Source organism: Populus alba, chromosome 2, assembly GCF_005239225.2.
Source record: "Populus alba chromosome 2, ASM523922v2, whole genome shotgun sequence".
NCBI lineage: Eukaryota > Viridiplantae > Streptophyta > Magnoliopsida > Malpighiales > Salicaceae > Populus > Populus alba.
In genome coordinates, this window is record NC_133285.1 from 2,461,197 (window position 1) to 2,486,382 (window position 25,186).

The following is a 25,186-nucleotide window of genomic DNA, read 5'->3' on the forward strand; positions in this document are numbered from 1 at the left end:
TATGTGTTTGCCCCTTCCCAATCAACAGTAGAGTTACAAAGCACTAACGTCATGTTTGTTTTATTAAAAGATCAGTGCTGAAAATAACTTATTTTTTTTTTCTCGTAAATGCGTCAGCTGAACTAATCTATTATTTGATAGTGTGCTATGCATAAGCTTACAGCACAAATCAAATAATAAAAAGACTTATCATTTATAAACGAGATCGTTATCTATATTACTTTAATGTAGCAACAATGAAATTAGACATCCAGCTTTTCTGCAGACCATTTAATCCAACTCCAAAAAGTTTTGAATATGTTCGATCCCTGTTTGCCTAGTTGCCTGATCTGGAGGCACCCAAGTAATTAAAGCAACATCTGCCTTGTTTCAATCCAATTCACTGGCAGGACAGTTTTTGTTTTCGTTTTACGAAGGTCAAATTTAATCTCAACTTTTTATGAACTATAATTACAGGACAAATATTTTCTGATGGTAATGATTAAGGCCACGATATGTCCCCAGAACACTATAAATAACTAAACGAAACTACAATTGTTCCAAAAGTTTACATTTATCAGTTGTTAGAGAAGAAAAGAAAATGGCGAAGACAGCATTTGTTCCGGTACTTTCATTGGTGCTGCTTCTATCAGCATTAATTCCGCACTGTGTTGAGTACAGATCGAGGACCAGGGAGAAACCATCTCTGATCACATGAACCAGGCTGCCTCCTATGCGAAGGAGAGCTTGGAAAGCATGTCAAATTCCTTGGGAGATAAAATGGAGGATGCTAAGGAGACCTCATGTCATGGAGGGCTTGGTAATTCACACATATTTTGGAGTGAGTTGTTATATGTAAATGCATGAGCTATATGTGAAGATATCTCATAGCACACTAGCTAACTGCATACAGGTTTTCGATCTGGAAATTATATATATTCATGCACACAGGTGAAGAAAGTTTCTTGAACGAGTATTAATTGGCTTGTTAGTTTCAGGACACGGGTTTAGTTTCGGGAAATCATCAACTAAAAGGAGAAGCAGGACCGGCACCCGCGCCGGCACCCATATCATCAGCAGGCCCACGCGGCATCAGACTTGGATCGGATAAATCACAATTATAAAACCCGATCCAGAATTGATTAGGTCTAAAGTTTAGGTTCAGGTCGATTCGGGTCATCCCAAACTTTTATTTTTAAACTCTCAAAACTACATTGTTTTGAAGGGGCAAAAAAAACTTTGGATTTTTCCATGCAATCAGTACGGTCTAGGTTTTGGACCGGTGAATCACTTGAATCGACCATCGATACAGGTCTTATAAAACTATATATTACAATTTGGCAAGGGATGATCGAGTCAGCTCCCTTTAATTAGTAGGTTTTAGATTTAATTTAAGACGAAGATTCTTCCGGAAATCTCTGGATGTATGCAATGTCATCGAGATGCAAATTGCTTGTATGAATAAAAATTATATTTTTAAATTTTAAGAGGTGTACTAGACAGGTTATAAGTTTATTTTTTATAGATTACCAGTTCGAGTTTCATAAATCTCAGGGCTACTAAAAACTTACATGATCGTTAATTTTAAAGTTCGTGAGATTAGTGAAGGTGCATGTAAACTGGTTTGTACACCCATGTTAATAAAAAAAATTATATTTTTGTAGAGATATAAATAGAATTTCCTTAAATAGCATAGCATGCCATCGTTCACTCAAAAATTGAGAGCACTTCTACCGATGGGTTACCAACAAAAAAAAAAAATAATAAAAAAAAAAAAAAAACATAGAACCATTAGCACAAGACCAACAGGCATGACTTCGAATGGAAGTTATAAGCATGGGGTAAATAGAAAAAAAAATGTTAGAAGGAATAAAATTGATCCTTTTTTCTCATAGTGTTCCATAATTTTGAAAAGATTTTCTCATTTTGTGGCCATTAAATATTTAAATTAAATAAATGAATAATTTTGAAATAATCTTCTTATTTTGTAGCCATTAAATTCAATAAATTACAAGAAAATATTTTAATTTCTAGTCGTTTTTTTTTTTTAATCTTAAATGTGCACGTATCGTGGTGACAACAAATCAATAATGTAGATGCATGCTGTCATAGAGTGAGGGTTCTCGTAGTAAGCACAATGAATAATAGAGGGATCGAATTAGAGAAATTAATAGTGGAAGCACCTAATTAATTGAGCTCCCATCAGAGAGGGACTATAGGTGTAATTATCCCAAATGAAATTAGCTGCAACGCTAGTCGGATGACACCATCAAAAGCAGTCCAGCAAAAACTCCTGGACCGTACACCCACCCCAAACAAGGCCCGTCGTCAGATCAACAAACACTCCCTTGTCCTATTAGAATGAATTTGGGTTGTTTTTGTATTTTAAAAATATTTTTAAAATAATTTAAATTTTATTTTATTTTATTTATTTTAAATTAATAATTTTTTAATGTTTTTAAATTATTTTAATAAAATAATATCAAAATAATTTTTAATATATAAAAAAAATATTATCATATTTTCGAACACCCACGGAAGATAGGTTTTGGGATTAGATATCAGAGATGAAGGGTGGAGATTGAGCTGAGCCATGGAATCTAAGGAGAGATGATTTTTGGGACTGATGAAGGGAAGCTTGCTTGATTTGTAGACGACGACGACGATGAAGTCGAGTAAGGGTACAATGTTTTTGACAGAGCAGCCATTTCAGAGGGGGAGATAGTTCTTCTGGTCGGGGTGTGATTAGGATTCCAGGGGTTTTACTAAGGTTCTATTGTGCTTATAAGGGGTTTAAGGGTGATTGATTTAATATTAATGGGCTTAAACTCGGTTACAGTAACTGCGTGGAGAAACCATGTATATTAGCCTTGATTTAATGTAGATTACAATAGTGAATTAACTTATTTGCTCTTAAAAAAATCACACAATATTCTTTTTTGGCGGTAAAATAGTTTTTTTGCTGGTTTATTTATCATTTTATAATTGTTTGGGGCATCTTAGACATTTCATAATTTTTTGCACAATAAAATTACTTGATTATTCTTTAAAAAAAAAAAAAAACAACCTTGGTTTAAAGGCTTTTTCAAAATTTCTTTTTGACATGCACAATGTAGCTATTTTATTGCAATTGAAATAAAAAAGGTCACTAGCTTGGCTTTAGGAGCGTGTTGGTATTTTTATATTAGTTTTTATTGTAATTATCTAGTGGTATCATGAGTAATTTGATAGTTTGATTAATAAAGAAAAATAAAAAGAAAATAAAGTTGGTGGTGTGTTCGTGGAACACATAACTAGTGAGTTATTTTACCGTCTTTGAACGGCGCGTGTAGTGCCTCAAGAATGGTAAAAACCTGCTTTATTGGCGTTTTCTAATTTGAAATGGCATGGACTATCAGCACAAGTGACTTAATTCCCAGCAACTTGGTGGTGATTGAATTTTTTTCCCCCTCCTCTTTTCTCTTTTTTTATCGGTTTTTGTGACTATCCTTGTAACATTTCACAATAGGATTTTTTCCCCATGGGATTTGATCCCAACTCCTCTAATTGTTATTTTTTATTTGAATTAGTTTAATGATTTTTTTTCATTTAAAATTTGAAATTTGATCTTTATTCTCTTAATTACTATTTATTTTATTTTTAATGGTTTTGAAAATTAAAATTTTTATATATATAATTTTATTCTCCTTTGTTATATTTACATATAAGATTTTATCATCATTCTTTTGTTTGTTATTTTATAACCCTAACAAGTTTTTAAAATTGATTTATTCTATTTCATGTTTCAACACTTAATTAATCTTCTTGATTGATCTTAAGTTTAGAATTTAACGGGCTATATATTTGAGGAATTAATTCAAATTTAAGAGATTCGCTGGAGTTTATTTATTGTTTTTTTTTCTTTTGTTAAATTAATATTTTTTAATTTTATTATTTAACATTTGATTTAATTATATATTAAGCTCCGTAATATTACATACATACATATATGATTTTCACTAATTTTAAAAACATACCAAGTCTTTTTATATTTTGTTTTTTGTTGAATTTAGTTTATTTTAAAGAATTTTTTTATTGAATTAAATTTCTTGCTCAATATTTATTTTAAAAAATATATCATTCAGTATATTATTATTTTTATTTATTTTAATATTTTTAAACAATTAGAAAAAAATAACTGACCCCAATATAGTATTAACCAAAAGAAAATCATCTTTTGTTTTCATCATTTTATAAAGTCATGTTTTTTAAAAAGCCTAGAAAGAATTTGATCGCAACGAAACTCGCGCCTATAGACTTTTATCTTTCTTTCTTTAATTGAAAGGTCCATCAGGTTTGTTCTATACACCGCAGAGTACGGATTCCTTTCATCTTTGAATCCTACAAAATTAGGTGAGAGGGAAGATTTTACAAGGATGAATGTCCCATCAATTTCAGCATGACAATTTTTTCGGACCCAACTAGAAAATCATGTAGTTTTAATAGTGAGAATTTATTCATGATAAAACACAATTTTCAAAAAAATAATTACTATTATTGTTCCAACTGTTTAATTAAGCTATGTAATTTTTAGTACAACAAATGCAAATATGCATTCTCTATTTAATGATATAAATATCATATAATTTTTTCTTCCAAGTTAGTCTTACTTCTTAAATTACTAGTCAAATTTATTGAATAATAGTCTATTCAATCACATCATCAATCTAATCATAAAAAACCTAATTTCCCGTGAAGTTCTCTCACACTTTCATTAATTTAAAAACATCTTAATGTTAAATAAATAAAATATTATATTAACAAAAACTAATTGAGGAAGAGAAGTTATTGTTCTCCTCCTCACAAAGTATGGTTTATTGAAATAATATTTTGTTTTTTTCAATGTTATTCTTAAATATTAATTTTTTTATTAAGCTTTATAATTTAATTTAGTTTATTTTCTATCAAGTTACCTTACTTTTATAGTTCGATTTACAAGTTTTGTTAATTAACCTAATTGACTCGAGGTTTTTTTGGGTTTTTTTTTTTAATTTTATTCTTCAATATTCATGTTAATTAAAAATTAACTTTCATAATTTGCTTTGATTAACTTTTTACGTTGTTATCTCAATCTTATAATTAAAATTACAAGTTTACTTTTCATGTTTTTTTTTTAATGTTAAATTTGTTTTTTAAACTTGCTAAGTTTAACAGAATATATCGGGTCAATTCTTATATAGTTTAAATCTTTTTCTTCATGAAAACTCGTTAGTAATATTTGTATATATTTTTTGATATTTTTTAAAAATTTGATCCAACTTGCAACATATCCGAACCTTTATTTTTGAACAATTTCTCATATTTTTGTGTTTCAACATGTATATGTTTGTGAGGAATTGTCATCCTAATTTTGAAAGACATCACTGTATCTATCACACCATTTTAATAATGGAGATTGGCATTGTATAACCTTACTCTGCTTCATCATGCAAATTCAATGGTGAAATGTTTATGGCAAACTGTTTTTGTTTTATAAGAGGGTCTATTATTGGGACATAAACTACACGACTAGACTTAGCTTTCTTCCAGACGATGTCGATGTATACTAGACTACCCTTGTTCGTGAATTGATGCCCGATAACCAATTATGATGCTTCTAAGTGCATATGCCTCAACAGTATCTGGAATGCGACTTTGGCTGATAAGTCTCCAGTCCAGGTGATGTACTTTATTGCACCCTCACGCCTAGTGTTTTTGGCCCTTTTGAGGCTTCCACACCCAAGTCAAGAAACGAAGTGTTCGTATCATTTCAAATCTGTTTCCAAAACCATTTAAAAGAAAAAAAGCTGATGCCGAAACCAAAATCCACTTACATTTCTCTTACACAGTTAATATGAAACATGGATTGAACAGCAATCTTTTCAGTGTTCATGTTGATTCGTGGAGGAATTATCAATGATTAAATAGGGGGATGAGAACAATGAATTATCCATGTGGCCCAGCCCTACTATTTTCTGGGTTCGAACACAGACCAGTTTAGGGATATATATTATAGACAGATAAGACATCAAGCCTAACATGGCCCATATTGGTTGCTATAATTGTTCACTGGGATTCAGGAACATGTTCCTCGTATGATTGTGTTAAAAACTTGAATACAATCGAGCATTATGCAGAACAAGGTTATAATTTTTGCTTCATTTTCCTTGTCTAATAATTTTGTTGGAGAAAATATTTGAGGAACTCTTAAAATGAATGATACGTGACAAATAATTAATCCAAACATACTATAACTCTGATGGGAAAACAAAGGAAGCTTTTCTAACAACATTGGTATTGAGAAAAAGGAAGATTGCAAAACTTAGGACAACATGAGAATTTTACAAATTTTTTATCAAAGACAAAGAAAAGACCTTCCCATATTCAATAATCATGCTAACCCGCCTCCATCTTCTTCTTCTGTTCATGGATCTCTCCTCCTACTCAACCAGCTAGCTACCAACCAAGCCTTTCACATTTATATCCATCATGGATACCTCATCACCTGAAGCAATTAATTATATTCTTCAAAGAAATATCATGGGTTCTCATCAAGTGGCACTTGTTGCTGTTGCTGCTTCTTCAAATTCTTGTTATTATGCATCCAAACCTTGAAAACCTGCCTCCTTACACCAACTTCGGCACAAAATCTCTCCACTTCCTCCTCATCTTGTTTGTTAATCCTCCACCCAACTTTCTCAGCAAACTCCATCATCTTATCTTTCTGTTCTTGTGTGAATTTTGTTCTATATCTTTTCTTTGACATAACATAAGGTGGAGGTGGTGCTCCCTCTGCATTAGACTGAAAAGGATTAAGTTCCTCACTTGAAGACTCAGTTCCTCCACTGGTACCACCAAAAGCCACACTCATGGGTTGGACCATATTTACAGTGTTAGGACTTGTATGCAACCCCATAGAATATCTTTGATGGTGGTGGTGGTGATGCAGTACAGTTGGGGAAGGCATTGGTGGTGCCAACTGAAGACTATGAACCATAGTACTGCTTCTTCTTGAACCAGGACTAAATTGAATCTCTCCATCGAGTTCTCTGCGGTGAAAGTTGCGGTGGCAATCACAAGCAGCACATTTTAGTGCTTCTAAACTTCCTTCTTCACCTCCTGGCATGAACTCACCACAACCATCAAAAACATTGCCGCCTACACTGGCTGCGTGGTTTCTGAGACATTCGAGGTACCTTGTGCTGGATGTTTTGGAGTTCGATCCGCTTGATATGATTGCAAGTCGATCTGGGTTTGGAGATCTTGAGGGTTGGCGTGGGTGATCTAGGGTTTGAGTGTAAGTAAGGACACTGCTGCCATTGTGGTTGCCATCTTTTCTTCTTTCCAATCCCGATGATTGGTGACTATAACTTGAAGGGACTGACGTTCTTATATCATTTTCTGGACCTCTTATTTCCATTGCTATGCACCACACCTTTCTTAAACGCAGTACTAGAATCTTTTTTTGAAAATAAAATCTTAAGCTTTCGGAATAATTTTTAATAACAATGGAACTTTAAATCATGAAGCTGCTCTCCAAGATTGCACGCCTAACAGTAAATAAGAAACATTTCAAAAAAGAATAAGTTGTAGTAGCTTAAATACGTACTAAATTAATGACCTAAGCTAAGTTCGGGAAGCTGTTAAGATTCCCTCAGTTGTGCCAAGAGGAAAGCTTGGAATGAGATAAGAAGGAAGAGAAGCGATAAAATCAAGAAAAAAAAATCTCAAAAACAAACAGGAAATTGAAGGTTAAATGGGACCTAACTCACAGTTTCAAGAGCGAGAGGCCACGGTTAGCATCACCAGCACTACAGGCTTTCTCATCATCATCATCATCATCATCAAGTCCTTAACACCTCTCTCTAGCTAGCTAATGTTTTCAAGTTATGTAGAAATACAAGAATCGGCAATAGAGAGATAGAAGAGAGAGAGGGGTTCGGGTGTGTGTGTTTTTTAAGTTCAAGATTATGGGGGTTAAGGACTGTGCTTCTGGGCTTCCAACAGGCCAACTACATGTCCAACAAGAGACAGCTTGGTTGCTTGTGACGAAGCCAGAGGGTAGATAAACTTTGTGAGGAGATGGTGATGAGATTAAGAGCCCTTTCTCTGTACAAAACAACCGACAACGTCATGTTCAACCCTCTCCCACGCCCTGCCACGTTGGGTCCCACTTAACGCCTTCATTATTGCTCCCCTTTCCATTTCTTATCTTTAACCCAACTTGACCCCTAGATAACCGAACACATGTATATGGTGTCCTCCTCTCACTTGATGCGACCCAGCTAGCCTTATTTTTCGCCACCGTGCTTAGTCTTAAACCCTAGGCATTACATTAGCCTCTAATTCGTTACTTTAACAAACAAACACCTACTCTAACAATTTGGCTCAGATCATCAGTTAAGGTGATGCATAACGAGCTTGTTTGTTTCAATAATTTAAAGAGAAGTTAATTATGGATAAATAAGTTTTTCAAAAAAATCCAAGCTCGAGAATATGGATGTTTTTTTTTTAAAAAAAAAAAAAGGTGAATCCAGTATTGTTAAGAACATCGACTCAGTTGATATCCTTTATATGCTTAAAGTTTAATAAGAATTTATGCAAATGAAGAAGGAAGGAGCTATGGGGGTAAAAAGTGAAAAAATCTGCATGGGAATGGTCCACAGTAATGGTGTTGTCGTGTAGTATAGTGCAGTATGATTCTCTCAATCTCAACTCTCAAGCATGACCAGAGGCTAATGTGGGCATTCTGTTTTTGATCTGCAAACCTCTCTGCAACACCACGCTTGCCCCAAGCAATGTCTTACCTTTCTGTGATGCAATCGATGGCTTTGCTTGTCCCTCTCTTTGAACATCTTTTGCTTTGGTACTTGCCTATTTGCTTGCTACATAGCTCTCTACCTGTTCATGGTCGTTTCTTGTTGCAGTACAGCTTCCACCAATAGAATTTCGAAAGCAAGAGTCAGAAGCCAGGACCTTTATACATTTATTTTTGTTTTTATTTTGAGCATCATGATCCAACTTGGAATCTCTTTTCCCCTCTTTTCTTTTTTCAGATGCAAAGCACATATTCGTTTTAGGTCTAGTCCTGTTAAAATCTATTGCAATTTTGAAGCCTGTACATCATATCTGGTATGAAACTTTTGGGAACATAAAAGAGAAAATTGCGTTTCATTTTCAGAACTTTAATCTCCATACCTCTTGACATTTTAGCCAGGCAGCTTAGTTTGGCATCTTGCTGGCTGCAATATTCAAGATTTTCGGAGTGGCAGGCCAGAGCATCACACTCTCAATATTTTTGTCTACCACACTTATGGCAGTTCATTTAGTATTGCGATCATGCTACTCCTTCCACTAGCTGTGGTTCACCAACAACCTGAGTTATTTGTTGATCAGTTTATTTGATGTTTTGTTTGTAAAAAAGCATTCAAGCAAAACATGGATTTGAGGTTGAACTTCTCTTAATTACCTAGTACACAAAATGTACTTTGGTAATTTAAGTTTCAGGAAATGGGGTGATAAATTCTTGGTTGAAAGTAGTAATAAATAAATAATCATGCTGCTTCGTTGTTATGCTCATAATGGTTTTTGACTTCGGTTACGTGGTTTACTTAAAATTAGTCCTGAATTCAATAAATTAGTTGTTTTATTATGGTTTTTGAATGTTACCCGTTTTTTATGAGATCAAGATTTATTATTTTCATGGCTAGAATTGGTGTGAATAATCGATGACTTTATATCTCTTCAATTTGAATCTACCAAATTTTTTGCAATTTTAAAAAACAAAGCTCAAGGGCTGTCATTGTACTTTTAAAAAAAAAATAAAAAATTCAAAGACTTGACATCATAGAAAAAAAAATAAAAAAAATAATAATCATCAATTCTCAAGAATTAAAATATTGACGAATGAAATTGAAAAAAAAAATTCTTAAAAACCAAAGCACCAACAAACTAAGTGAGGTTGTCAAAACTCGCGAGCAAGATAATCCAATAGAAGGCAAAAAATTAAAAAAAAAAAAAATTGAATTTTGAAGAATAAAATAAAAAAGGATAATAAAAACTTGGGCCACACAGACAAACCTTCCACCTAAATCATGAGACACAGAAAACCTGATTGAAAAGAAAACTAAAGAAAATAACGAACAACCTCGAAGGATATAACCGAGAAAGAAAATGATGTCAATCCGTATTAATTTTTCACTTTCATGACCCTATCTAGTGACTAAATTAGAAACATTGTATCTGGAAAATAACTATTTTAACACTTGGCTCGACTCAACAGCTTGGCATGTGACCCTTGGCTTAACCCAGGCTAATTTCAAAAGAAATTAGGAGATAATTGATCAAGCATAAGACGATCAAAAACCCAGGATGACCCATATTTTGATTAGCTCGGGTAAAATCCAGTAAAAAAAGGGTCTAAACTCATTGATTTTTTTTTTCAAATGGCATCATTTTGATTTTTTTATAAAAGAAAAAGATTTGGTTGAGTGAGTTCACTTGAGTCAACTCACTCAACCTGTGACTTGATAATTGTCCCAATTTGACTCTTTAGTAAGGCCTAGAAAGAATGAGAAAAACCAAGGAGACCAAATCCTAATAAATCAAATGTTGAATGATGAAATAAAAAAAAATTGATGGATAAAAAAATAGGAATTAAGAGATTAAGGACCTCATTTGAAAAAAACAAATTGAGAGGATAAACTAAAATTTTGAATTTAAGGGTAAAATTGAAAAAAAAAACAACAAATGAATCCAAAATAAAAATTAAAAATTAAGAGAATGGGGACCAAATCTAAAAAAAATTAAATAATCAAGATTATGGATCCATGGATGAAATTGAGAACAAATTAATTTTTTTTTAAAAAAAAAAAGCTAAGAATCAAAATTAGAAATAAAAAAATACCATAAAAATTTGAATTGAAAAGAAAAACTAAATTCATAAAATAATCCAAAATAAAAATAAAAATTAAGAGAATAAGGACCAAGTATGAAAAAAAAAATTAAAAATAAGATCATAGATCCAAGGAAGAGATTAAAAATAAATTAAATTTTCATAAAAGAGCCAAGAATCTAAATTAGAAATCAAAATATTGAGGATCAAATTAACCTGAAACATTATAAAATAAGAGAACAAATTTGATATAAAAAAAATAAATGTAATTTGATACAACTAAAAGAAAGAGGACCAAATGTGAAAAGGATAATAAATAACAAGCCATCTTGATTTTTTTTGCAAGGGCAACATATTTTTCACGGCTGAAGAGAGAGAAAATAAGAGGCAAAGAAAACACATCATCGAAGCTCCATCATGGGACAAAGTAACGCGCCTCACCTTTATAAAGGGAACGACAAGATGCATCTAACACTTCCGTGACATGTGATGCTCTTTCAACGAGAGGTGTCACAAGCGCTGCCTGAGGTGCGCGGGTGTCTCCAACACGCTAGCATGTACGATGCACATGACAATGATTTTTTTTAATTTATTATATGCAAATATCAAATTGCCTCTGATCCATACAATATTAAAGAAAAAAACATAATAGAAAGACTACCTCCCTCTCAATTTTAGCTAAAGATTATTTGAGTTAAATGACATTTAAGTAACTACATTATTTCTAAAATAAAGAAAAACTGAAAACACTCATACCCGTGCGATCAAGGGAAGTCAACATCTAAGGGTATTATTGACATTACACTATACTAATAAAAGTTTAAAAGATCCCTTTACCCCTATCCAATCTTGTAATACCAGATGTTTCTTATGAAAAATACCATATTACCTTTAAATGCTGCATGTTATAAAGCTTAAATTATAAAGGATAAAAATAATCAAAACATTGTTTGAATCCATAATATTTCTCCTCACAATCCACAAGAGAAAACTGAGTTCTTGTAGTTTTTTTTTTTGTAATGACATATAGATTTTTCAAACTAGAAAAATTATTCAAACTACAAGTAGATCTCAGCAAGCTCCAACCCAGGTGAGCATAGAATGACAACAGTGCCACCTCTTTGTAACCGAAGAACTAACTGGGTAGAAATTGACTGCACTGAGTCATTTACCTGAGCACAAGTAATGGTTGAATTCTTGGTTGCACCATTCGAATCATGTTCAGCCCAAAAAATAAAGCGGGTGTTCCGAACAAGTGTGTTCCTCGAGCCTAGTCCGTCCATGTCTATGGGCTGGAATGTCATAGGCCCGCACTTGAAATCCTATCACATCCAAAAAAAACAATTAAAACGTTTAGAAAACACAGGCCAATTCGTTTTTTAAAAAATTTTAATTATTGGTGTGAAAAAAAAAACATCAATATAGTGCTGTTTAAAATACGATGATTTTTTTTATACGATGATTTTAAAAATGAAAAAAAACATCATTTTAATATATTTTAGAATGAAAAACAACCACAACTATACTTCCAAACAAATACTAAATTTAAATGCGGGAATAAACTCTTATGTGAGATTTTAGGGAAATTAGAAGATGAAGAAGTGTTCCATCATTGAAAAGAAATATTTAACAAACCATAAATTTATTTATTGGTTCTCCATTAATAAAAATTAATAATTAAAGCATTAATTATTATAAAAAAATTATCAATGTCATTATAGCCGCCACCACAAAGCATTGCTAATTATCCTTTGTTATTTAAGAATTGAATTTTATATATTTTTTTAATTTTTTATATGAGATTGCATCGGTCTCGTGAATTTATTTATTTTTCTTCTTAATTTTAACCTTCAATTTTTGATCCAGAGGAATTAAGCTTTTGTTATTTTTTCAATTTATTTTTATGAAGTTATCATGATCTCATAACTCAAGTCACGAGTTTAACATGCCAAACTTGGTCGGCTCAGATTATTTTTTCTTCTTTTAATTTTAATTGAATATTTTTTTTTTATTTTATACTTCAATATTAGTTTGATTCAGAATTAAACTTTATAATTTATTTTAATTTGTTTTTTATGCAAATATCATGGTCTTATGACTCAAGTCATGAATTCAGAAGATTAACCACCAGTTTAATCTAATATATTGCTATTTTAATATGTATTTTTTTAAAAAAAGATGTCTAGACTAATGTATCATTGTTTTAATATTTTAAAAAGATATCAGTTTATTATGTATCAATTTTATGTTCATGATTAATTTTTTTTACTAAAAAATATATTATGAATAATTTTGCTACCTTAAGAAAATATTTAATCCGACCATCAATATAGTGCTGTTTAAAATTCTAGTATCAACTATTGTCACCGATCATTACAAGAGATTCTTATTAAAAGAATATGATTTGATCCCTACCGACATACGATCTACTAATCTTTGGGACAATTCATTGTGAATGGTCTTGGCTATAAATTTTATATCAAGTGACAATACTTATTTTTTGAGGTCACTTAAAAAAAAAATACAGCGAACATGAAAAAAAAAAAAAAAAAATTCCGATTCACTTTTTTTTTTTTTTTTTTTTAATTTCTATTCTCTTTTGTCACTAATTATTTACCTATAAAGTAGCATAAAATTTATCTCTTGACAAGCTAAAATCCCTGGGTTTGCCAGGTTGGCTGCAAAAGCCAACTTCAATAGGCAAATTATAAACTGGCCTTGTTGCTGGTTGCAATGCGTATGTTTTTGCAACATTTTTGACATGCCGTCCGTTGTTAGTTGCTGAGCACAGGGAGAACAGCTCTCCCTCAATTCCACATTTCCATCAATCTTTCTTTGGACTTTATAATAAAAATCCCAAGTCTCTAACCACAAGATCGTACCCTGGAATTCTTCACTCTTTGTTTTTCTCTTGATTGATTGAGCCATTTCATCCCTATTTTTAAATGAACCATTTGTATTCCAAACCTTGGCTCCTTTAGAGATGGTATAGACGCAGAGAGTTGGAAACTGTGGGCGACGGGGCGCCTTCACTTGTCTATGACAAATTAGAGCCTCGCTAACATCAACCTTAGGCAACACTTCGGCAAGAGAAAGAGATAGCGTTATGTTGTAAGTTCTTAAAAACGCTCTGCTAACTCATGTGGAAAACCTCATCCAAGATTTCTATGCAATCTGATTCATCTGATGCACCTATGCAATCTGATTCATCTGATGCCCTCAACATATAAAACCTCATCCAAGATTTCTATGTACATTGCCTGATTGCGATCATCCATTGATAAGAGCAATTGCCTCTGCTGATAAAGGTTCTAATTGTATAGCCAGGATACAAATAGCCAACCACAGTCAAAAGGCAAAAACATGGAGAGAGCTCTTCTAACTCTATTATGTCCCTATAAGAAAGTCCTGATGACAAAATCCAATCTTTTACAAAGACAACAGAGCTTGACCACATCTAGTCTTATTTAATTTTCAAAGCAAGAGGCAAGTACCAATATCTCTTGATGTCTAGGATATCCAGGCTTTTCATGAGTAGTGTCCAACTTTTTTGCACAGCTCTGGAAGCACCTCAAATGATTGCTGGATAGAAGAATAACTTCTCATCCTAAAGTTCCGATCATTGTCCCCAAGCACAGGCCCTGAATCATGATGGAACAAAGAAAGAAATAGATGTTAAAAGAGCAAATATGAAACACGAATATGCATTCCAATGTACAGCAATTTAAATCCTTCTACATTATAACGTGGTAGTCTGTTCTGTCAAACTATATAAAAAAACTCTTTTATAAGCATTAAGAAAATCTATCCAATAAATTAAATGGTCAGATGATTGGCTGGATTCTAAGAAACTTCGAGAACCCCATATTCTGTGCATCATTCAGACCCTGCCAACCCTGGTTTGTATTCCAGGGCACCTGGGTCCCTGTGAAATCAAGTCCCTTCCCATTAGTTGATTCGAGAGTAGTCCTTCAACCATCTTTTCACAGGTGGTTAGGGAATCTAGGGTGCGGGTGCAGGAAGATCAATTGTCCTATTCCATTAAATCAATCAACCTGAAATCTCTCTTCTCTAGTTCCGAAAAATAAATGAAATTAAACTTTCAACAGGAGGAAACTATAAAGCATGAAAAGCAGCACCTGATTTAATCATAGCATTAGCAATAAAACTAGAAAGGGACAACCCAGGTGACAACGAACTCAAACCTAGGTAAATTGAAGAGGTTAACCCTTTTCGCAAGTTAAGAAAATAACACAAAGGAATGCAAATGGGAATAAAATTATATTGCACCGACAAGATCCCAAATCCCAGAACAAGTGCGCAAACATTTCTACTACACCTTGGATAGATCTACTTATAAGAAAATGGAAGTCTTAACCCTTCTTCTCAGGTTCCAAATTTAAAAATGCCACAAGGTTTAGCAAGAGCTCTGAAAATAAAATCAAACCTGTCACGAACAAACTGGGAAGCAGACACGCCCTTGACATGGTTTGAGCAAGTAATGATATTCCCAAGCTTTATCAATAGTATGACATTCATGCCATTGATTGTTGGAAATAGCTTCTAGAAAGTAAAACAACAAGCTAAAACCTCAGATTTTACAATAACTATGACAGTAGAGTCATTTTCCAAGGCATGGAAAGTGAATAATGGAAGATACAAGTAGAATCCCAAATAGAAAGAAGGTTGAAGAGATCAGGGCAGAACTAGAAAATTTTAAGTGCAGATTTGGTGGACTTAAAAAATGAGTTGAAGTAATAACAGTTGTTTTTTCTTCCCTTCTAGTTTGTTGGTGGGGTGGAGGGCATAACTTCTAAACTCAAGGTCAAACCCACAAAACCTAAAGTTTTGTGGGTTGCCATCCCACCCCCCGGGCAACTGAATCAGTTACATAGCAAATGATGGATGCAAAGTAAAACATGAAAAATATGACGATGCGTAAGTGTTGCACTTTAGATTCCACTAGTTATTTCAGCAAAATTCCTGTTTTTGGAGTTCTGCTCTTTAGCAAATTTTCCATTTAGAAAGCAACTTTATGATATTTTATGTTAAACCTACACTAAAATGTTCTGTCCTTGAATCGGAACAGCGCGTCACCTGAATGTTGTATTTCTTTCAACTTCAACCAGAGAATGCAAATTGAACAAAACAAGAGAACGCTGTAGATCAAGGCAATCTCATAATAGCTAAAGGTGAAAAAATTAAGGATCATACTGATTGTCCATGTTTAATTTAAGAGCTTGTCTTTTCCCTCAGAAAGTTTGGCTTAATAGAATTGCATTGTCTTATAAATGTTTCATTTGTGATTGAACCTTTCTATTAATCATTTCCAACAATCATCCCCTTTTCTTCTCAATCTAATGTCAGACCAATTCATTTCTATCTTCATTTTCTAAACTATTCTATGTTTCAGTCCTAGCTACTTATTAAAGTAATTTTGCAGTCATGTACCCGCAATGTCCATCATGTATTGCTGCTCATTGACTCTACACCATATATTCCTGCCTGATACAAATCCCATCACTTGAAATGCAATAGTATTTGGAATATTATTTTCAATGCAATGGACTGAAAGTAGAGCAAAAAAAGTTCATAAATGGAAGATTCTCAACGAGCCAAGATAATGAGAAAAGATGCTAGTCTCCATTGAACAACAACATCATCTTTCATAATCCAATGGAAGATAACTTGAATAAAAAAGGTTATATTCTAGCAAACTTAAAATTTGACCACTAGAGTTTATGTTGCAAGTTGCAGGCCTGATTCATTAGGTAAAAAGCTATGTGTTCTAAAGCTTTCAATCATAATATAATCTTCTTCGTGATGTAAAACTATGTCAATCTTAATCTAATCTTTTTTCATGATTTAAAACTAAGACTATTAACCTATAATCCCATTCAATTCTAACGAAACCCCACCTCCCCCTGGCCTGATGCAGCAAGGATGTTTTCACATTCCCCTTTTCCATAAAATTCCAAGCCCAACTAAACTTGTAAAGCAAAGCTTTTGAAAAATGCCAGGGAACAAATTATCCAAGTTCAAAATCAAAACCCTAAGACACTCTCTACATCCCCATGCCTTGCATCAGACACTTTCAAGAACTACCCCCATACCAGACCCCTTTCAGCAATTAAGAATCTAAAACTCAAACTACAATTCTATGTACATTAACATCTTGCAGTTATAAGGACGTAAAAATCTGGCAAGGAACAATACTAAAAGCAAGCAATCCCTGAACGACCAGCCACATTGCAGGTTCTGAAGCGCAAGCACACAGTACCACTTCAACCCAAATAAAATAAACAATGCATGAATAAATAAGAGAAACAAAGGAACAACTAAAAGAGACACAAAACATCAAAGTTACACAAGTCAAATTTGCCATTCAACAAAACCGAAAGTGGAAAGGATCATAAATACCCAAGATTGAGAATGCTGTTTATCGGGTCAATAAGCTGAGGCTCCTGCTGGTGCTGTTGTTCCTCCTGCTGTTGTTGTGTCAAATTACCACTTGAAGCCAATGCCACAGCACTCGAAGGTGACCCTTTTACCTCTTGAAATCTCCAAAGATACCATGATGCAACCGACCTATACGGCCTCCATTTTTCACACAGGTGATCCATCTGTGATGGGCGTGGCAACTCCGGCAAGTTATAAAGCACTTGCAACCCTTTCCTTACTTGAAGATCATTAATTGGCAACACATCCGGTCTATGCAGCGAAAAAATCATAAACATATGCACTGACCAAGAACCAATCCCATTTACCATAGTAAGCATAGTAAAAAGAGATTTATCATCCATATTTACAATCGCAGAATCCGATAAAATCCCATTTTGATACTTCCTAGCTAGATCATGAAGGTAACTAGCTTTACGCCCAGAAACCCCAATTTGCCTCAACTGTTGTGGAGTCAAAGCAAGAACTGTTTCCGGTAAAACTCCAGCCTCACCGCCACAAAGCGAAATAAAGCGCGTGTAAATTGAAGTCCCTGCTTTAAAAGCAAGTTGCTGGTAAAGAATGCTACGAGCGAGAGCAAGGAAAGGAGTGGGGAAGGTATCAAAGGTAGGGGGTGGGTAAATGTCAATTAAGGAAGCAAGGAGTGGATCAGCGTTACGGAGATGGCGAATTGCGTTTTCAAGTTCACCTTCACATGTTAGAGATCGTGCCATGATCCTCGGAGCGAGAGCGACGATTGCTCGATGTTGGGCGGTTTTAGTTCTTGGGGTTTTGGTGGCAGTGGTTCTGGGTGGTTCTGTTGTGTTTTTGATGGGGGTTTGGGTGGAATTAGGGTCGTTAACGGAGGTGACAACAGCAGCATCGGGTGAGAGTTTACGGATTTTACGAGGACGGGAAGGGATTTTTGCGGGAGGAGATGTGATTGGTGGTGGGATAGTGGTTGATTCCGTGGTAGTAGTGGTTATTACAGTGGTGGTGGGCTCATTGAGTGGCTGAGTGTAAGCCTGGGTTTCGATTTGTGGCAGAGGCTGGGATTCTGAGTGGGAAGGTTGTAGTTGAGGTTGGATTTGGGTCTGTTCGCCCATCAGTGATCGGTCTAGTTAGGGATTAGGGTTGACTATTTTAGTGTCAGTAGTGGTGGATGCGGCGGTGGTTGTGGTGGTGGTGGTGGGTGGTGGAGCCAGGTATTTGCTATTTTAATTTTGTGGGGGTGAAAGGATGTGAAACGGGGTATCGGAAATTTTAGGATTGACGCTCGCTTGGTCGCTGCGTCTGAGAAGGAAAGAAGATGTATCTGAGTTATTGTGATTCCCACGCTATTCCATGACGCGTGAATTTTACCGCTGTTATGATTTGGACCTCTTATGGCCCAGAGCCCTTGGATAAGTTTGCTTAACTTTGACAGCCTAAAGCCCACATATTAAGCCCATTAAAGTTCCAAGACAGGCTTAACTTGCTTCCACGTTTGAATTTTAGAAGACGCTTAGGAGAACCACCGTTTAAAACTTAGATGGCGGGTTGATTCTGGTTCTAGAGTTTTGGAATATGGTTTAAATAGTGTTTTTTTTTAATTAAATCTTTTTTATTTAAAACTTATTAATTTTTATGTTCTATATTATTTTAATGTATTGATATCACAAATAATTTTAAAAAAATAAAAAAATATACTATTTTGATATATTTCTGAATAAAAAACACTTTAAACCATAATAACCACTACATTTTCAAATTAGAATGTGTTTAATTAAAAAAAAATAATTGATTCAATAAATTTTTTTTGATTAATCTGAATTTAACTTGGTTAAAATCAGACTATTAATTTATTAATTATATTTTAAAAAAAAATACTTAAATAATATTATTTTAATTTTATTTTTTAAAAAATAAATTTTGATATTATCTCTAATTTGAACCTGTGTCAGCTTTAACATTATTAGGAAAAACTAAATAATGTGAACGATTTATTTTAAACTTGATTAGGGAGTGATTCAGTCTCAAAACAGACATTAATACCTCTGGTATTAAAAAAATATATATCTTTTCTTGATAATTTTAATTTCGGTCACATCTAATCATATGAAAACCTTATAATAAACAAATTAATTATTATTAATTACCAGAAACTCTAAAAAACATGTTGGAATTCTACTGTGTCTGCAATGTGGACATGCACAGTGGATTTTCGCGCCTTTTGAAAACCACTTTGATGTTCCCGTGGGCTTAGAAAGGCTTCGAAAAACAGACTATCAGCTTGAAAAGAGTTGAAGAAACAGACCGAGAGACAATAAGCTTGTACACTCCATTTCAGTGTCTTGGAGCGGTGCATAGTTTTTAGATTTGGTTTGGTAATCAATCTAATTTAAAATTTGAATTTTAGATTTTAATTGGGTTATTAGATTGATCAGATTAATTTTTTTAAAAATTAAAATGATATTATTTTAGATAAAAAAAAATTCAACAGATTACAACCGGATCTTATCAGGTCACGCCAGGTTTTTCTTTACCTTATTTTATATTCAACATAGCCCTATTTTAGTCTTGGATTGATCAGGTTTCAGATTAACCCGTTAGGCAAGACTAGGTTTCAAAATTATGGTATTGAGTCTTGACTAGCTACTTAGGCATGGGAGGGAGTAATCAAATTTGGGAATTTTTTTAATTATCACAATAATTTAGAAAATTTAAAGAATAACACTTTTTAAGAAGAATTTAATAAAAAAAAAACATATTTTTAATGCACTTCTAAAATATAATATGTACTAAATGGACACCATAATATGAAATGAAAAATAAATACAAAGAACTTAGTCTTCTCCTCCTTGTCATCAGTCTTTAGTCTTCTCCTCCTTGTCATCAGTCTCAAATGTGTTCAAATTATAAGCAACAGTGGCGTTTTAATTTTACACTCTTGCTTGCAAAAATAAAAAGAAAATTAATTTGTCGCTGAAAATAAATAATCTCAGAAAAGATGGGTAGCTAAAAACTTGAATCCACATGACAAAGGTGTTATTTTCTTTCCTTCTCTTTTTCTCAACACAACACTCACCAATATAGTTTTGAAATTCAGCTCAATGAATCAAACCCAAAACTTAGCTAACCTGAAATTGAAATTAGGTCAAATTTTAAAAAAAACAAAGGAAGTCAAAACTTTAATTAACCAAGCTAACTTAGCGGGTTAACTCACTAATCTAGCAAAATTTAGTTAAAAACTCGGTTATAATTTATTGACTTTTATTATTATTTTTACAAAAAAAATATTGTTTTAATTTTTTTTAAATCAGAATTAACCTGGACAACATGGTTAAAACCTGAATCTTGTGCCGGGTTGACCATCGGATTCATGAATGAATGAATTCCTACTTATTGTACTTCTCTCCGTTGGACTTTGTAAAACTTTTCCCATTAAAAAAAATGGTGAAAGAACTCGGTGAAAAACTCAATATTTTAAAGGAAACATGTCACGAGCATTGAGTGCTGATGCAATAGGATCGAACTCAGATCCTAACCCACGCAGGATTGAGGAGGTGGGAGATTCCATTGGTGGCTGTAGAAAAGCTAACCCATCGTTGCCTTCGTTGTATTCATATATAAATAGAAGATTACAGTAGTAATTATCACCTATAGGGATAACAACCAAACTGCATTGGAATTGACAGGGATATTGGCACTTACTGCACTGATCTCCCTCTCATTCCTGCAATAGTGCACTGTGGCACTGCTCCTCCACTGCAGAATACCCAGTGATTCCTGTTATATACGATGCCGTGATATATATCACGTCTGGTAGAGTAGGATTTTGTTTGATCCCAGGATATCAGGACATGTTGCTGTTATCAATTAATGATCATCTCACCATGATCAAAACTAATTATGACCAGCCATGGAAAGGGTAAAAAATGGAGAAGAGAAACTAGTTATGTAATTATCATATTTTTGTCCTTGTGTTGTTCAAGAAACAAAAAAACAAAAATGAAGCTATTCTAGTTAAGGAAAGAGATTCGGTTCTCAGCTCTCAGTTCTTATAAGTGATATACCTACCGTAAGGATCATTTAAGGGTCAACGGAGACAAAAAGGAAATGAACTCGATTGGTTTAATTTCAACTAAAGATTCTAGCAGCTACCCGATATAAGAACATAAGTATTACAATATGTTCAAGAAATTCCACTAAATGCACTCTCTTCACCATCCCATGAAGGACTTAAAGCTCTGGTTTGAACTTGCTCGCCACTGTTACTAGATTTGGATATCATTTCTGATCCCCCATCCCCCTCCGAAGCTGGGACTTTAGATCTTGATCTTGATCTTGATGAAGACCCCCCAACAGAGGCATCTTTCGATTTCTTTCTCCGAGTTTTCTTTGGTATTTCAGGTAAATCTGAGGGTGGCTCATTCTCTACACTAGGATCCTTATGATTTCGACTTGTTTTAGAACCATCCAATAAATCTTTGGTGCCATTTCGTGAAGACCGCCTAGATTGTTTAGGTTTATCTGATTTTTCCTTGCTTGGAGATTCAGCTGATGTACCGGTCGATGAACGCCGTCTAGATGATTTCGGCAATTCAGGCAAGTCCCGAGCTGGGGAATTTTGTGATCCTACTGGAGAACCAGGCGCCCCTGGTGGAGAATTTGGTGCCCGTGAACCTTTTCGACTTGAACCTGCAGAGCAATATCAGTCAACAAATAATCAAAATGACGATTCGGTAAGCTTTATGATTCATTTTTGTTGACGCTGGTACACAACATTTAGATGTTAGGAACAAAATCAAAATATGATAGCTAACATGTTACATCGCCATGAACACCAAACAAAAGCCAACTTATAAACTAATCGAAGCCCATTTTCAAAAAGGAAAAAAAAAAAAAGCCGAAGGAGCTATGCAAGAAATCAAGCTATTGTACCTTCAGACACCCATTTCACAGAACCTTCCTCCTTCGACGAGTCTTGATCGAGACTTAAGGGAGCCGAAGAGAATTCTTGTGGAGATTTAAACTCGGTCATCTACACAAATAAATCAAAGCACCGCCTCAATGAGGATTACAGATTATTTCTTTTGAAACAAAAATAAAAGTTGCAAAAACCTTAACTTTTCCATGTCCTTTACAACTAGTTTCGTTTGTGATATTAATGATCATTTTTTATACACGATCCAAAATAAGTTGAGAAGAACAGCATGTACCCAGCTCGGTGAATTTATAGAGGGACCATCCCATCCTATGTGGGCAACATGTTTTACATCTGTGGGATAACCAATCTGCATTTCAGGCTCTTTCCCGTCATTATCTGCACCACAGTTGAAATTTCTATCGATATCACCCAGAAAAGAACACGTATCATATAGCATTGTTTATTTTTCCAAGAATTGGAGAGGTGCACAAGCACCACTGCACCATGAGAGAGAGAACTTGCATACCGAATATTTGAGAAATGAATCTTAAGCCTTTTAAAAGGCCCTTCATTGTGTTGTTTGACATTTGGTTAACTTGAAAAATAACTTTCTGTAAAGTAGCTAGCCTTTAGTAGGAGAGGTGTTGATGACAAATTAAAGCTTCAAATCTGAAACACAGAAAGCAAGAAGAATTTTATTTTTTTTTCTGGTTAGAACATGTATATACATCTTGTGTGGCAAGAACTATCATACAAAATAAATAAAATGATTTGCGTAAAGGGTATTCATTAATGAAAATCTATGGGATTAAGAACATACTTGGACAATAAAACTTGCTTTGATGAGATAAGTCACTAGACTCATGGCAGCAATGAATTCAAACTGCAGTTCTTATTAAGAAACCAGACAATCGAATTCTACAAGAAATTTTTGGCATATTTTCAAGCTTCAAGAAGAAATGAAATTCAAAGAAAACTAAGAAAAAAACGAGAAAAAAAAAAACAATTAGATAACTTTTTGACAAATGTCTAGAAAGAGTGGTGGTGATGAGAGGGGGGTAAAGTAACTCATAAAATTGCTGTTTAAGGCAAGACTCGTGTTAATTCGATGGCCATGAACCAAAAAACGAAGAATTGATCGAAGTTTTCGGTATAGGAATGAAGAGGAATTAATGGGCCATTACTGAACACACTAAATTTAGGAAGGTTTTAACAAGTCTTTCTTCTGTATTCCATTATGAATGAAAGGCTATATGTTTTGGTGGCATGCATGGTTCTTGTTGACTTCGCTGGTGCCTGCTGACTGCTCGGATGAGAAAATGGTTAGCCTGTGTATTCCCTCTGTAAACAACTATCTATCTATATATAGGGTCCCTTTTATTAATTTTCTAAACATACTAGTCCATACCATATATAATTAATTAAGCATTGAGGGTAATTTCTGAACAAATCAATCTTAACTCCTAGCTTAAAATATGACGTGCATGGTTAATCATTATAAGCTAACAGAGTTTAGGTAATTAACAGGTCAATTAAGAAGTGGGGGCAAAGTGTTTATGCTGGGAAAAAGAAAAAATCGCCAAGTACACCATCTCACATACATGGATCTTGTAGGATTCTCAAGAGATACTAGAAGAAAATGATTATTCATCTCTTCTGCACCTTATGTGAATCCCGAGATATTGAAGAATATCCAGAAAGGTATTTAGGAATCGATTTAATTATATCTCTGTTCGTTCCATTTAAAGTTCATTTGAATAAAGGAAGGATCCCAAAAGATCGATCTCTTGCGTATTACAATTTCTGTATTTCTCAAGAAATGAAATCTATAAAAAACTGAACCATGCTTCATACTAAGAAAGATAATAATAATACGTTGAAAGTTATTGTGTCAACTTGACACAAGCTGTTCGTTCACGGTATTCTAAAGGTGATTTGTTTGTTAAACTTTTACTTTTCTCTTACAGTCGTTTGGTGCATTCGTTTTTATTAAGATTTTTATAAATAAAAATTTACCACGGGTCTCTCAAATATACCAGAATATGAACTTGATAATCAGCTAAGTCCAAGATAATATGTGTCTGACAAACATATCAAACTCAAAAAACTTGAACTTGACAGTTACCCAAGTCAAGTTAATGAAGATCTAATAAACATGTTATACTCAAAGAACTTGAACTTGACAGTCACCCAAGTCAAGTTAATGAAGATTTAATAAACATGTTATGTCCAAAATACTTGAACTTGACAGTCCACCAACTTCAAGATAATATGAGTATGAAAAACATGTTAAACCCAAAGTATACTAGACCTAGAAAACGTAGACTTGACAGACAACCAAGCTCAAAATAACATAGGTTTAACAAATATGCTAAATCCAATAAACTTGAACTTAGTAAATAATTAAGCTCAATGTAATATGGGTCTCGCAAGCATGTCAAACCTAAGGAATTTGGACTTAAAAGTCAGCCAAGTCCAAGATAACATAGGTATAACAAACACATCAGACCCAGAGTACGTGAGATTGATAGTCAACTAAGCCTAAGGTAACGTGGGTCTGACAAGCATGTCAGATCCAAAGAACTTAGACATTACCAAGTTCTAAAGCTATATGTCTGATCTTGAACGATCCTCTACAATAAAAATATTAAAGATATGATAAACCATAATGTCTATACTCATAGGTATATACAAGATCTTTGAAGGCATTTATCATATGTACTATCTTATTAATGATATGTAAGAGATATTTATCTCCCATTAATATTGCCAAAACAGAGAACTTTTCATTATTTTCCTTCTCTAAAAACGACAAAGTTCAAAGAGTATAAATACCCCCAAACCATCCAGGTAAAAGATTAGAACTTTTTATCTCTTAAGATACGGATATATAGATTTCATAGCATTAACCAACTAAAAATTTAAGAACAAATATCTTTATTTTTTGA

The 25,186-nt window shown here is 33.7% G+C and overlaps 3 protein-coding genes across 3 annotated transcripts; all 3 read right to left on the reverse strand.

Moving 5' to 3' along the window:
- Positions 1–6,204: 6,204 nt before the first annotated feature.
- LOC118052814 (zinc-finger homeodomain protein 2) lies at positions 6,205–8,110 on the reverse strand. Its single transcript, XM_035063887.2, has 2 exons — positions 7,770–8,110; positions 6,205–7,547 (listed from the first exon to the last, which is right to left on the reverse strand). Exon 2 carries the CDS (start codon positions 7,415–7,417, stop codon positions 6,536–6,538), a length of 882 nt encoding a protein of 293 aa, XP_034919778.1. The 5' UTR covers positions 7,418–7,547; positions 7,770–8,110; the 3' UTR covers positions 6,205–6,535.
- A 5,973-nt stretch (positions 8,111–14,083) lies between these two features.
- LOC118052815 (alkylbase DNA glycosidase-like protein mag2) lies at positions 14,084–18,642 on the reverse strand. Its single transcript, XM_035063888.2, has 2 exons — positions 17,312–18,642; positions 14,084–14,532 (listed from the first exon to the last, which is right to left on the reverse strand). Exons 1-2 carry the CDS (start codon positions 18,433–18,435, stop codon positions 14,511–14,513), a joined length of 1,146 nt encoding a protein of 381 aa, XP_034919779.1. The 5' UTR covers positions 18,436–18,642; the 3' UTR covers positions 14,084–14,510.
- A 2,754-nt stretch (positions 18,643–21,396) lies between these two features.
- Positions 21,397–22,492, reverse strand: LOC118052633 (uncharacterized). Its single transcript, XM_035063629.2, has 2 exons — positions 22,253–22,492; positions 21,397–22,009 (listed from the first exon to the last, which is right to left on the reverse strand). The coding sequence occupies exons 1-2, from the start codon at positions 22,350–22,352 to the stop codon at positions 21,504–21,506; spliced, it is 606 nt and encodes a 201-aa protein (XP_034919520.2). The 5' UTR covers positions 22,353–22,492; the 3' UTR covers positions 21,397–21,503.
- Positions 22,493–25,186: the final 2,694 nt, after the last annotated feature.

What these genes read in the sequence shown, in the direction of transcription:
- LOC118052814 (XM_035063887.2), bottom strand. Translation starts at nt 7,417, where the DNA reads ATGGAAATAAGAGGTCCAGAAAATGATATAAGAACGTCAGTCCCTTCA.
- LOC118052815 (XM_035063888.2), bottom strand. Translation starts at nt 18,435, where the DNA reads ATGGGCGAACAGACCCAAATCCAACCTCAACTACAACCTTCCCACTCA. An exon ending in AACAGCATTCTCAATCTTGG is followed by an intron (nt 14,533 to 17,311) that starts GTATTTATGATC and finishes ATCATGATTCAG; the next exon opens with GGCCTGTGCTTGGGGACAAT.
- LOC118052633 (XM_035063629.2), bottom strand. Translation starts at nt 22,352, where the DNA reads ATGACCGAGTTTAAATCTCCACAAGAATTCTCTTCGGCTCCCTTAAGT. An exon ending in TGTGAAATGGGTGTCTGAAG is followed by an intron (nt 22,010 to 22,252) that starts GTACAATAGCTT and finishes ATTGCTCTGCAG; the next exon opens with GTTCAAGTCGAAAAGGTTCA.